The 14,675-nt window shown below is 32.0% G+C and overlaps 1 protein-coding gene across 26 annotated transcripts in view; it reads left to right on the top strand.

Annotated features, from left to right (window-relative positions):
• TTN (titin) overlaps nt 1-14,675 on the top strand; it is a 237,758-nt gene that overhangs the window by 118,187 nt on the left and 104,896 nt on the right. For 20 of the 26 annotated variants that reach the window (XM_069983050.1, XM_069983048.1, XM_069983045.1 and 17 more), the window contains 23 exons: nt 605-691; nt 808-885; nt 974-1,045; nt 1,365-1,442; nt 1,610-1,675; nt 1,864-1,947; nt 2,074-2,154; nt 2,380-2,454; nt 2,797-2,880; nt 3,539-3,613; nt 3,695-3,763; nt 3,855-3,947; nt 4,097-4,180; nt 4,276-4,350; nt 4,502-4,585; nt 12,441-12,521; nt 12,618-12,713; nt 12,809-12,955; nt 13,051-13,128; nt 13,272-13,370; nt 13,744-13,824; nt 13,928-13,993; nt 14,097-14,237. In XM_069983050.1, the coding sequence (XP_069839151.1) occupies nt 605-691; nt 808-885; nt 974-1,045; nt 1,365-1,442; nt 1,610-1,675; nt 1,864-1,947; nt 2,074-2,154; nt 2,380-2,454; nt 2,797-2,880; nt 3,539-3,613; nt 3,695-3,763; nt 3,855-3,947; nt 4,097-4,180; nt 4,276-4,350; nt 4,502-4,585; nt 12,441-12,521; nt 12,618-12,713; nt 12,809-12,955; nt 13,051-13,128; nt 13,272-13,370; nt 13,744-13,824; nt 13,928-13,993; nt 14,097-14,237 (1,974 nt within the window). Of the gene's footprint in view, nt 1-604; nt 692-807; nt 886-973; nt 1,046-1,364; nt 1,443-1,609; nt 1,676-1,863; nt 1,948-2,073; nt 2,155-2,379; nt 2,455-2,796; nt 2,881-3,538; nt 3,614-3,694; nt 3,764-3,854; nt 3,948-4,096; nt 4,181-4,275; nt 4,351-4,501; nt 4,586-4,696; nt 4,781-4,905; nt 4,972-5,078; nt 5,145-5,272; nt 5,354-5,456; nt 5,511-5,642; nt 5,715-5,798; nt 5,874-5,968; nt 6,047-12,197; nt 12,276-12,440; nt 12,522-12,617; nt 12,714-12,808; nt 12,956-13,050; nt 13,129-13,271; nt 13,371-13,743; nt 13,825-13,927; nt 13,994-14,096; nt 14,238-14,675 lie in introns of all 26 variants that reach the window. The other 6 variants (XM_069983052.1, XM_069983027.1, XM_069983034.1 and 3 more) reach the window with 6 other exon arrangements.

Genomic DNA, 14,675 nt, shown 5'->3' with positions numbered 1-14,675 from the left:
CAATTTAGATTCTATTATGCATTGGCCATTTTATCTACATTAAAACACTGTTCATTGTCTGAAACAAAAACGATGCATCCAAGAACACTGGGGTTAGTGCACCTCTGGGTAATAATGTGGCTGTAATTTAGTGCCAATGTGAGATAAGTAATGGGCTATATTAACCTATATAGATTAATGAAAATGTCAAAGGTGGACGATAGGTGACAACTTTATCTCTACAAATGTGTGATTTGGCTTAAAAGCATAATGCTGTAAACCAGTGTACATATTACAGATGGAAATTCTGGCATGTCACCTACTAGCAGTTTTTTTTCTGCTGTTAGGAAGTGATCTAGACTTTTTGGACTGCTGCTTTACAGCATAGGGCTTGTAAAAGTTGTTTGTTTTTTCTTTATCTGTTATATGTACCATCCTTTTTATGGTGTTTCATCAATAGACTAAGAGTACCCTTGTTATCTCATGGTGTTTGTTTTTTTCCGTTGTATTTTTCTTTAGCATCTGCTGTATGTAGTGTACCTTATGTCTGTCATAGATACATACATGTATGTCCTTTCTTTAAATATAAATGACAAAACCTATAAGAAATACTGTATCTTTTAAGTGCCTGAGAAACCAAAGGTTGCTCCACCTGAAGAGAAAGCACCACCAAAACCTGCTGCAAAGAAGGAAGTCGCACCTCCCAGTGCAGGTACATTAGCATAGCTTCATTCATGTTACTGGAAATTGTGTTTTATGTTCTGTAGAATTGCTTCTTACTAGAATAGGGCATTCAAAAAAAAAACTCCCATAATGTATTTTTTTAAGCACCAGAAGTGCCTAAGAGAGTAGAGGAAAAGGTTCCTGTAGCTGTGCCTAAGAAGGAGGAGGTTCCAGCTCCTAAAGGTACTTTTCTTTTCTTATTTCTTTAATACTTTGCTAAAGCATTTTGATGTTCTTACATATCGCTAAAATTCCAATCCTATCCTTAAAGTGCCAGAAATTCCCAAGAAAGTCGTTCCTGAAGAAAAAATAATTCCTAAAAAAGAAGTGCCTGCTCCTAAAGGTAGTTGGTCTTTTATTGGTCAATTCTTTCAACTTTAAAATCTTAATTTCCTTTAAAATCTTAACCTTACATTCCCATCTTATCTTAATTTATCTTTGATACTACGTATGTATGGTTATTATACTATGTATGGTTATTATTGTGTTTTGTAAGAGGCAAAGATAAATACAGGTTAATCTGCCATTTATTTGCATAGGTAACCTTTTTGTTACAATGTCTCTTAATCTTACGTAGTGTTTATTGGTGTTTTTTTATGTCAAATGTGATTCTTGTAAGGCTTGTAAAGCCATTCTTATGAATGCATGTGATGTTTTTAAAGTACCTGAAGTGGCCAAAAAGGCACCAGAGAAAATACCAACTCCAGCGCCCAAAAAGGAAGAAGCACCACCAGCCAAAGGTAGTTTGGTTATTGGCGGCTTAAACAACCTATATGTTAGTGTTTGTACTGTTTGTTATGTGTACCTTTATGTGTCATATGAGACATTTGACCTGTGTCCTATTCATGTGTGTTGTGTAGTTTAGTTTAGTTTAAAAAATACATGAATAAAATCTGTATTTTTAAAGTGGTATTAAAGCGTAAAGAAGAGGTTCCAGAGCCAAAAGCTCCTGTGGAAGCTCCACCTTTTAAAGGTATATTGACTAATTTATATAGAAGCTAAGCTGTACTCTAATAGCTTTTTCTTGCATCCTTACATATATAATATTCAAATAATTATTTTACCGCTATAAAGAATAAAACATTTTGTATAGTTGTAATGGAATACAAATAGTTGGCTAGGTAAGGACCAAATGATTTAAACAAATCATTGTCTTTAAAGTTCCTGAACTAAAGAAGAAGCCCGCTCCTGCAGAGAAAGTGCCTGTTCCCACTCCTAAAAAAGAGGAGGTTACACCTGTCAAAGGTATACCTCAAAATATAGATTTTTCCATATGGATTTTCTTCTTTTTTGTGTGTTTAATGTTATGTTTATGTTTGTTATCTGTGTCTTTTCCTCCCAAATCTTAATATATCTAAAACATTTTTAAAGTGCCTGAGCCACCTAAGCGCATTGTACCAGAAGAAAAGGCACCAGAGCCCACACCTAAAAAAGAGGCGGCTCCAGTTAAAGGTATAAATTGCAATCTTAAAGTCCAATTCTAAAATCTCGTTATGTTCTGTAAACATGTGTCAAATTGTGTTCATACCTACACATCATCTTATTTTTCTTCATTACATCTTCCTGTCATGTCCCTTTTGTGCTTGTTTGTTGGTATCACAGTAGTTTTGTTCTTCTTACTATACTGCCTTTCGGTTTATGTTTTTGTCCTTAAAACAAATGTAATATTCTTTAAAGTGCCCGAAGCACCTAAGAAGATTGTTCCTGTAGCAACAGTGCCAAAGGTCATTCCAGAAGCGCCACCTGACAAAGGTATATAAAACTTTAACTCCTTCAATAATGCATTCCATTTCTATATATGCAGATTTCTGTTAAATATTCCATCTGGGATGTAATAACCAAATGACAAACATCGGATGATTTTTAAGATTTAGCAACATATATATCCTGGGTAGGTATGTTAGATGTATTGCACTGGCAAAGAAGATCCCAGATTAAATAGGAATATCTTCTGTAAATATTTTGTGTTGTGTTTTTCCATGTATGTGTTTAATACTGAAGCTGGACGTGTTAGGTGACCAAATTTTTTAAAGTTCTTTCAAAAGAAATTCCTGTATTTATGGACTTTAGTAAGTCATAATATTATCTTTAAAGCATCTGAAGACTTGAAGACTGTTTCTCCAGAGGCGGAAGAGATTATTGAATTGCCTAAAAAGACAATTACCCCAATAGTTAAAGGTATTCATCAGAAGTCATCTTTAGCCTTAATGTTACTAACATCTTTAAAGGTGTATGTATGTTTTGTCTTTTTAACTGTTGTCAGTTTTGAAAAAAAAAGTTATAGGTTTTTTGAGTAATTGTTCTGTGTAACTTTTTCACATACATACACCTTAACACATTGATTGAAAAAAGATGCATGATCATCAAGTTCAACATTTCTCACATTGAACAGTTTGAGGCCAAAAGTACACTATAGCCAGAACATATATATTAAGGACAACAGACCTGGTGATATCAGAGAGATATCACTTTAAATAGTCCTTATCTGCCATTTATATTTAACTTTTTAAACATATTTTACAATGGACATTGTTATGTTTTATACCTATTTAACAGTAGTAAATTTCAATTTGATCTGATGTGGTTTGTAATGAAAACACATTTTAAACCACTGAACTTACTTCTGTGTTAGTTTCCCTGTAAGTGGAAAATTTATAAATTTTGATCAGAACATACATACCTTTTTCTTTAAATACCATTCGCACATGAGTATGAAATAATCCTCAACTCATGTCTCTTATTCATTAATGTAATCTGTTATTCCTTAAAATATTATTGATAAGTTTTAGATATAATTCAGTATGGATGCTATTAGTAAAATATACAATATTTTTAGTGCCAGAACCACCCAAGATGGCAGTTCCTGAAGAGCAGGTTACAATAATACGTAAGAAAGCAAAGCCTGCTGAAGGTACACATGGTACACCTTTTGTGTTTTATTTTATATTGTCTTATGTCCAGAAAAAATATAATTTTTACTAATATCTTTAAGTGCCTACACCTGTACCAGAGGAAAAGGTGACCCTTAAGCCATTTAAAAAGGAAGTACCACAGGCCAAAGGTACAAAATATGTCTCCCTTACTACAGTATTATAGTCATATATTGTTATGGCCTAGATTGGGTTACTAAAATTTTCATATTTACTTTTAAGCACCAGAGGCTCCTAAAGTCTCGATAGAGCAGAAATTACCTACTCCTATCGCTAAGAAAGAAATCCCAACTGCTCCTCCTCCACCTCCTAAAGGTATTGATTTTTTTTACAAGAATGGCATTACAGTCACTATGTGTATCTTACATTTTTGCCATTTGTCCGTAGAATAAAATTCTTATTGGTAAATAAAGTCGCCATCACTAGTTATGTATATGATAGCTTACTCCACTTCTCTTTCAAAGTCCCTGAATTACCAAAGAAAATACCCCCAAAACAGGAAGAACCAATTTCTGTTCCCAGAAAGGATATTGCCCCACCATTTAAAGGTACAACAGCTAAACCTTTACACACCCTTAATATAAAAAAAAACACATGGGAGTATATGAGTAAACGAACATATATTATCCATGTTCTTTTAAAGCGGCTGAGGTTCCAGATGAAATATTAGAAGAACACATTGTCCATGAAATTGAAGAAGTAACTACCACTTTTGAAGGTAGATATTGCTTGTAGATTGTTCACCATTCCAACAATGTCTTGTCAAGTGTTTTGTCACGTTTAATGACACCATGATTTAGGCAACCTATATGTGTTTGTTATTATGTGATAGTAAAAAAAAATCTTAAGAGCAACTAATATCTTTTAAGTGACTGAAGAGGAGATTGCAGTTACTGAAGAAATTGAGATTTCTCCCCCTACTGTGCATAGGAAGACTGTTCCACCTAAGAAAGGTATCATATATGCCTCTTTCTTTTCTATGTCCATCTTTTTTTATGTCTTAAATGTGCATTGTCTATGTTGTTTAGTCTATTCTTGCTAAAGTCATACTAATATCTTTAAAGTACCTGAGATTCCTCAAGAGGTTCCTCAGCAGGCAAAAGTGCTTCGTACACCTACTAAAAAAGAAGCTGCTCCCCCTACAAAAGGTATACAATATTTTAACCATAGTCCACTATATATGCCTATATATCTTTGTATCAAAGTTGTCTTGTGGGCTTTCTTTGTGTTTGTTCTTTTCTAATTTTTTTTACTAATATCTTGATTCTTCAAGAACCAACCCAAAGGGAAAAAGTACGCCTTACTCGTCCCCAAAAAGATGTTGCTCCTTCTGAACAAGGTATATTAAGCCTTATTCACGGACAAACATATAGTTTAAAAAAAAAATCAATATTTATTTGTATAATTTTGTTCTCTAATGTCTTACTAATATCTTGATTCTTTAAGAACCAACCCAGAGGGAAAAGGTGCATTTCATTCCTCCCCAAAAAGATGTTGCTCTTCCTGAACAAGGTATATAAAGCCTTATTCATGGACAAACATTTATTCATTTGAAACAATCCGTATTTATATGTATAATGTAGATATATTTGGTTTTATTGTTAAGCACTCTTTGTAAAGTCTTACTAATATCTTTAAAGTTCCTGAAATTATACAAGAACATCTTCAAGAAGAGAAGCTACCTACTTCACTTCCCAAAAAAGTTACTCCTCTCTTGCAAGGTATATAACACATGTTATATGGAGTTAACTTTTAACTATTAACTAAGTAGTTTTTCCGACTTTTACCTTGTATTTATTTCATTACCTTTAAAAATTACTTTAGAAGAGAAAATTGAAGTTACAGTCCCACAAAGGAAGGCAGTCCTCCCAGTTGAAGGTATAAAACTTGCTATAAATACTATATTACCCTTAAATATATTGTCACTTGAAAGTATTATATACTAAACCCATAGATTAGATTATTTTGCGCAGTTTATAATTGATGTTACTTAATATGATTTTTTTAAAGAAGTTTTAAAACCTGCTGAAGAAAAAGTGCCTCCTCTTTCAATTTCTCCCAAAGTAGCTCCTCCTCCGAAAGGTATATTTATAATCATTAACTAGAATATAGTTGAAAACTAGTTATTAGAAAGTGTTTATTAAAACAATATTAATATCTTTCAAGTGACAGAGGTTTCAAGAAAGACAGAAGAAAAGATAACAAAAATTATCACTAAAGAAGTAATTCAACATGTGGAAGGTAGAATATATATAGATATATACTTTTTTAAATTAGTGTTTTACTAAGGTTGAAAGCTGATGCTAATAGTAAAGTTACTTCTAATCTCTTTAAAGTTCCTGAGGCTCCTAAGAAAATTGCCCCAGAAGAAAAACTACTAAAGTCTAGGAAAGAAGCAAAACCAGCCATTAAAGGTATATACTACAACTGTAGTAGGTGAGATAGTAGGTACTTTTAGTGAGTGATAGATCACTAAAAAGCATTACTATATGTTTAATAATAGTGGTCTCCAAAAAAGCAGAAGAGAAACCTCCAGAGATTGTGCCCAAGAAAGAATTAGTTCAAAAAATCAAAGGTAGATAACAGTAACAGTACATGACAGCGTATGGTATAGCTGAGAGAACTTACTAACTTTTGGACTTCTACTAATATCTTTGAAGTTCCTGAGATTCCTATGAAGTTGGTGCAAGAAAAAGATATCACAAGACCTAAAAAGGAAGAGGAGCCAAAACTTGAAGGTATATTAGCTGGTCTACTAAAACTTATTTTATAATAATGATATAGCAATAGCAAAAAAATAGAAAATAAATTCCCTCTCCCTTATCTCGCTCCGGTGGGGATTTTGCTGGGAGCTGAGTAATTTTAGGCAATCAAATTGATAAGAACATGCTCCATGGAAACAACTATGGTTGTTAGGGAGAATAGCCCTAGCAACTGAGTTGTCAGAAATTACTCAGATCTTTAACTTAGTAAGACTAAGTAAGACTAATATAAGTAAATCAGTTCAGTTTCATAATATATAGTGCTAGTGCTAGTGATATAGTTATTATAGGCCATAACATATTATGAGGACTGGCTTGCTTTGCAAGCCTTTGTCAAAGAAAATTCTAGTGTATATACACAATAATTAAAAACTAATTATAAGAGTTTAAAACTAATAAAACTAAAATGTTTTTCAAAGAACCTGAGTGGTCTGAGGAGGAGGAGGAAGAAGAAGGAGAGGAGGAGGAAATTCCAAGCCATGTTCCTGAAAAAGAATATATTTACATGGCCGGTATGTCTTCTGTAAGGCATAAAATTAGAGTGACATTACAATAATAGTTATTGAAACATAATCTAAAAAAATATATATGTATATATTTTAAAGAGCCAGAGGAGCCAAAAGCACTTCTAATTGAAGAGGAACGTGTAACAATTATCCAACAGAAAATAGCCTCCCATGTGGAAGGTAAACAGCATTGTAATATCTAACATCTTAGAATTATAGTTCCTATATGTTATGTGTGTTCAGTCCACTTAGTACTTTACTAAGCTAGTTACTAATATCTTTAAAGAAATGGAACGTCCAAGAACAAGAGCACCTCCTGAAGAAAAAATGCGGACTAAAGTGCACATACATGAAATTGCACTTCCTACCGAAGGTATAACGCCAGTTCCAAATTGCTTAACTATTTTATCCTAAACTCTTCATAGCTAGTTCTTTTTTGAGTACTAATATTGAACTAATATCTTCATAATTAGAAGAAGTACCAAAGAAGCCAACAACCAAGGAGAAAACACAGGTTTCTAGAAGAGAAATGTCTTCCCGCATGGAAGGTATATCATCATATATCCACCAATAACATTTCATATAGTCATTATTCATATTGTCAGGACATACTAACATCACACTATCTTTGAAATAGAAAGGGCCTCAGATAAAGTGACACCGGGAGAGAAACCTCAAATTGCCAGGTTCAAACAAGAAATAATCACATATGAAGAAGGTATATACTCATTTCTTAACTGAGTATCATTACAGTACATTGCACTGTGTGTGTGTGGGGGGGGGGGGGGGGTATATGAGTTTCACTCTAGAAAAAAGTATGTTGTAACATTTTAGAACTTTACAAAATTAAACTGTAGAAAGTAAAAAAGATAAACAAAACCAAAAAAAATCATATAAAAGCTTCCATTTCAACCAATGAGTCATAAAAATGTATGAAAACTTTATAAACGATAGTGCTATGTAAAATTACCATGACATTAATCATTCATATCAGTCCAAAAAGCACTAAAAACATTTAAATGTGGAATTTCTATCTCTTCAAAAAACTTTGATACCAGAAAGGAAATTACAAATTGGTGTACCTAATCAAGAAATTACCTCTCAAGTAGAAAGTATATCCTAACCTTTTAACAATTTTTTCCATCCAGTCATTATGACATAAACATTACTAATTCAATAGAAATATACTAATTAAATATATTTTAATTACTAGATGGTCTAAAAACTATTACTTTCAAGGAAGCTCTGAAACCCCCTGTAACTGAAAGTGGAGTTGTTTCCAGCAATGAAGGTATACAGTCAACACTAGTGTCTTTTTATTCCAACCATCCATTCAATGCAAAGAAAAAAGTCATTATAATTTATAGAAAAAAATAAAAAAATGGGCCCTTGCTATTTCTTACCATTTCATTAGAAAGCTAGCCATTACAAAGAAGGTAGCACACCTTCTGTCATAACCATAAAATCATGAACATCAAATATTTACTCATCAATCAGATTTCTAATTCCTAGCTAATATCTATCTATCTATCTATCTATTTATCTAATAGAAGTCACACAGAGATTTATCACTGAAGACAAGCCAAAAATAATGTTAGCTAAGAGAGAAGATACCTCCCAACTGGAAGGTAAAAACACAGTTTTTCTAACTATAACCATATTTATCACCAAAATAGCTAAATATTTACAATATTTTAAAATATTTATATTAGTTGAGATTCTGAAGCAACTTGTCCCTCAGGAGATTCCAGAAATAACTAAACTTAAAAAACAAAAAAACTAATTTATAAGGAAGGTACTGTCAGTTTATCTCCTCTACTACAACAATGAACCATAAAATAATAAACCAAAAGCAAATGGCTAAATTTTTGTTGTCTTATTTAATAGATTTCACAAATACACATATCACTGAAGACAAGCCAAAAATTACTGTAACTAGAGAAGATACTTTCCAAGAGGAAGGTAAAACACCATACCATAACCATATTGATCACCTTAAGATATAACATGGTAAAATAATAATGAAACTTTAATTTACTTGAATTAGTTGAGACCCAGGAGAGACTGATCCCTCATGTGATAACGCAAACAGTTATATCTAAAATAGAAACTGATCTTCTTAAGGAAGGTACTGTATTTCATAACCATCTACTTTGACCATTCATTAACTCATCGAATAAAAGCTATTCACTCCAAAGCAAAATACTAATATTCAGCTAATATCTTGTTTGATAGATGCCACAATGAGGCATATATCTGAGGAAAAGACAAAAGTCACTTTAACTAGGAGAGAAGATACTTATCCTGTAGAAGGTAAAACGCCATATTATTCTTGCTATTACCATATAAATTGACAAACTGTATTCAATAGTAATTTTTTAATATGTGCAAATTAGTTGAGACTAGAGAGAGACTGATTCCTCAGAAGATTCCAGAGATAATCAAACCTAAAAAAGAAATTGACCTTCATAAGAAAGGTACTGTATATCTATAACCAATTAGTCACAAGCCACAAAAAAACAAACAAAATCAGATTACTAATTTTTAACTTATATCTTAAATAATAGACATCACAAAGGAACCTATTACTGAGGACAAGCCAAAAATTACTGTAACTAAGAGAGAAGATACTTCCCATGTGGAAGGTAAAATGCAATTTTCTTCTTAGTATATCCATATCAATTATTAAAATATGCTATAGTAAAATAACAATATTTTAATGTATTTATAATAGTTGAGGCCCAAGAGAGAATGATCCATCATGTGATGCCACAAACAGTTACACCTAAAAAAGAAATTATATTTCCTAAAGAAGGTACTGTATTTCATAACAGATACTTTCTACTACAAGCTTTAACTCATCAAAATATTCACCAGCAAGCAGAACTAATTTTTAGTTAATATCTTGATCAATAGATGTAATACAGATACACATTTCTGAAGAAAAGCCAAGAGTGACTGTAAAGAGAGAAGATACTTTCCAAATGGAAGGTAAAACACATATTATTCTTACTAAAATCATAAAAATTACCAAACTATATACTATGGAAAAATAATTATGATATTTTAATATTTTAAATTAGTTAAGACTCAGGAGAGACTGGTCCCTCGGGAAACTAGAGAAATATCTAAACCTCAAAAAGAAACGGACCTTCATAAGGAAGGTACTGTATATCATAACATATACCGTCTACTACATATACCTTCTACTACCATTATAGTACTAATTTCTAGCTAATATCCTATTTAATAGATATCACAAGGAGATCTATTTCTAAGGACAAACCAAAAATATCTGTAACTAAGGAAGAACATACTTCCCAAGTGGAAGGTAAAATGTAGTAGTTTTATTACTATAACCATATCAGTCACTAAAAGAGTTGAAAACTGCAATGATATTTTTATGTATTTAAAATAGCTGAGACCCAGGAGAGACTGATAAAGCCAAAAATCATGATAACTAAGAGAGAAGATGCTACCCGATTGGAAGGTAGACAAAATTCCATTATTACTATCACCATATCAATCACCAAAATAAATTCCATAGTAAAATAATTTTATTTGAATATATTTTAAATTAGTCGAGGCAAAGGAAAAGCCAATCCCTCAAGAGAAGCAACAAATCCCTAAACCTAGAAAGGAAGTTGACCTTCATAAACAAGGTACTGTATATAACATATACCAATTGATACAACCAAAAAATATTAAACCATAGGCAAGTTGCTAATTTTTAGCTAATATCTTATTTAATAGATGTCACAAAGAAACCTATCACCAAAGACAAGCCAAAAATTACTGTAACTAAGCGAGAAGTGGAAGGTAAACACACTATCTTTCTTACAGTACAATATCAGTCATCAAATGAAGATCTATAGTAGACTAATTGTTACTTTTTAATATATTTAAATTAGTTGAGATCAAGGAAATGCTGATCCCCCAAGAGAAACCTCAAATATCTGAACCTAAAAAACTTGGCCTTCATAAAGAAGGTACTGTATATCATATCATACACCTTCAACTACACCTATTAGTTTACCAGTTATTTACTTTTAGAGCAAAATACAAATTTTTAGCTAATATTTTATTTATTAGATATGGCAAAGAAACCTATCATTGAAGCTGAGCCAAAAATTACTGTAACTAAGAAAGAGGATACTTCCCAAGTGGAAGGTAAAATATGATTTTTCTTACTGTAACCATCTCAATCATCCAAAAGAAAAAATCTATAGTAGAATAACTTTTCCAGTCTGGAGGGTTTTTTTGTGAGTCTTCACCCTGGCTCATATGTGCCTGAGCTGTATCAAATGTATCAAACTATTAGTCAACCATAAATATTAGTGTTACTGATATATCAGCTTATAGAAACCATATAACCATTTCTATCTCTCCAATATTACCAGGTCTGCCCCATAATATTTACCAGAATATTGACATCTATTGATAGAGTGGATATGTTAAAAGTGTGAATAGTGAGGAGGTGCAATACAAAATATTAGTAAAACACAGTATTATACATTAAGTTGGATTTAATAACTTCATTTCAAATCAAAAACTATATAAACAAATAACTAAAGCAAAATACTAATTTTTAAACTAATATCTTCAGTGACAGATGCGCTTAAAAGAAAAACTCATGAAGAAAAAATATTAATTGCTACAACTAGAAGACCTGATACCTACATTGAAGGTATTTTTTCAAAGGAACCATTAGTTAATAACTTATAACTGAATTTTAGTTTACTAATATTAAACTAATATCTTTAAGTAGAGGTCCTGGAAGGACTGACTCCAGAAGAGCAGCCGCAGATCCCTAAACATTTATATAGTAGAGACGTCAAGTACCGCGCTGAAGGTAGAATATCAGTCTTCGTTTTCTATTTAATTATTTAGTTATGTAAGGAAATATACTAATATCAAATTAATATCTTTAAAGAAAAAATAGTGTCAAAAAGTGATACACCTGAAGAAGAAGCACAGATTATCGCGCAACAATCTAAAAAGGAAGTCGATTTTCGAACTAAAGGTATCATCTTCATCTAAGACTTCTAAGTGCAACCATTAGCATTTAACATTACAATACTATTGAGAACTAAAAACAAACTAATATCTTTAAAGCTCTGGATCTCCAAAAAAGAACACTATCTGAAGACAAGTCAAGTTTCACCAAGAAGCAAATAATGTCCAAAGATGAAGGTGAATAAGATAGTCATTGCTAACTTCTTATGATGAACTACAAAGTTAAAAAAAAAGATGAAAATGGATGCTCTTCCTCTAATATCAAACTAATATCTTTTAAGTGGTTCCAGCTATGGTGACATTTGAAGACAAGCAAACCATTTCTGAATCCATAAAAGAAGTCAAGGCTACAGAGAAAGGTATATGCATGTAGCACCTTCCCAATAATTGTCAATCTGTAGATCTAACACGTGAAGCCAACCAAGAAGAAACAATCAATTTAAGAGCCTATTTCTAATCTAATTGTGTAGAAGGAACCTTAGAAAAGGTATTTCTCTAAACTGAAGTTATTGTCTTTAAAACAGTGGAATTGCCCAAGCCGGTAGCTTCAAAAGAAAAAGCTCAAATTGTTACTCCTAAAAAAGAAGTGAAGCCACCTGCAGAAGGTATATTAAATTGATACTGGGTGAATCTTGATAAATATATGCTATGTATATATTTATTTTAGCAAAGGTATTAATGCTAAACTAATATCTTTAAAGGACCGGTGCCTATTGTACCTTATGGTAAGAAAGTGGTTCCTGAAGAGAAAAAAGTTCTACCAGTTCCCAAAAAGGAAGCTGCAGTTCCTGCTGCAGGTATAGCTTCATAATGCCATACTTGTTTAGATGCCTTTATGTGTGTTGTTACGATTCTATGTGTTCTGAAGTAAAACTAATATCTTTATAACTAGTGGAAGTGGTTAAAAAGCCCATCCCAGAGCCAGTGGTTGAACCTAAAAAAGAGATTGAGCCTTCTGTACCTACTGGTAAAAGAACGGTTCCTGAAGAGAAAAAAGTTTTGCCAGTTCCCAAAAAGGAAGCTGCAGTTCCTGCTGCAGGTATAGCTTCATAATGTCATAGTTGTTTAGATGTCTTTATATGTGTTGTTACTATTTTATGTGTACTGAAGTAAGACTAATATCTTTCTAACTAGTGGAAGTGGTTAGAAAGCCTATCCCAGAGGACAAGCCAGTGGTTGAACCTAAAAAAGAGATTGTTCCACCAGTAGAAGGTACATAGGTGTCCGTTGTCTTTCCTATTATGTTATACATGTCTGCAGTCTGTAATCTCTTCTTGTTTTGTGTTTGTTTCTTTGTACTTTGTTACCTATTGCCTATTTTGTACTATACTTATGTTTCATTAATATCTTTTAAGAACCTGCCACATTAAAGAAACCCACCATAGAAGACAAAAAACCTGTTACAGTTTCTAAAAAAGATGTAACACCAAAAGATGTAGCACCTCCTGTTAAAGGTATATTGCTTTTGTGTTTAACGTCTTTACATATTAACAAAATATTTAATAACTCATGGCATCTCTTTTGGCAAATTGTTAAATTTTATATTTCCATAAAGCAGGGATGGGGTAACTTTGGCCCTCCAGCTGTTGAAAAACTACAATTCCCATCATGCCTGGACAGCCAAAGCTTTAGCTTTGGCTGTCCAGGCATGATAGGAATTGTAGTTTTTCAACATTTGGAGGGCTAAAGGCTCCCCACCCTTGCCTTACAGTTATAGATTTAAAAACAAACAAACACTGAGGAGCTATTAGTTATTTTATTAACTAACTCCATTAAAAATATTATATTATTATTATAAAAATAATACTGAAATAATTGTTTCTAAAGTGCCAGAAGCAAAGCAGAAAAAAGTTATTGAAGAGAAAACTTCAGTCCATATCGCTAAAAGAAAAGTTGTTTCTGATTCAGGTATAAATTAAAAATAGAACATATGTAAAAAAAAAAAAAAATTATAGATATATACTTTTTTTTAATACAACATAGCTTCAATAAATCTAAATATTTCTTAAAGTGCCATCTAAACCTAAGGTGCCTGTGCCAGAGGAGAAACCATCTATTAAAGCCCCTCCTTTGACAGGTATTTAGCTATACAATCCTGTTAGTATTTTATTTAAAAAAAAAAAATAGCCCCTTTTAAAAATAAAAATCCTAATAAATATATCACTACAATGTTTTCAAAGTGCCAGAGGTAGTACAAAAAACAATTACAATGCCGGAAGAAATACCTGTATATATATCTGATGAGGAAGAAGAAGAAATAGCAGAAGTAGAAGAAGAAGAAGTAGTAGAAGAAGAAGAAGAGTTTGAAATAGAAATTAAAGGTATAGATACATGTGTCCTTCATCATTATCATCCATCATTTCATCCATCAGAAAATTCCATCACTTTTTCTAGTTTTAATAAAAAAAAATTTATACTTTTTATTATAATTGAATTATTGTTTAATTAAAATATAAATTTACTAAATCATTCAAAGTTTAAAATTCACCAAGTTTGAGCGTAACCAAGTTTGAAAAGAAAAAAATTAAATATATTATTTAGAATATCATTTAAAAATAAACTCACCCGCATCTTCAACAGGGACCCCCCTGAGCATATCTTTAAACTCTTTCATCTTTTCATTCGTCCTTGTCTGTGAATATCTTGGCTGTCTTTTCCATCTATGTTTGGTTCGTCTTGTTGACAATTATTCACAAATTCTTTCAAAGTATTGTGTTTGCTCCATGCACAATGAAAATGTGTATTTCAGTCAGTCTATA

Source organism: Dendropsophus ebraccatus, chromosome 9, assembly GCF_027789765.1.
Source record: "Dendropsophus ebraccatus isolate aDenEbr1 chromosome 9, aDenEbr1.pat, whole genome shotgun sequence".
Classification (NCBI taxonomy): domain Eukaryota; kingdom Metazoa; phylum Chordata; class Amphibia; order Anura; family Hylidae; genus Dendropsophus; species Dendropsophus ebraccatus.
This window is presented reverse-complemented; position numbering and strand designations above follow the sequence as displayed.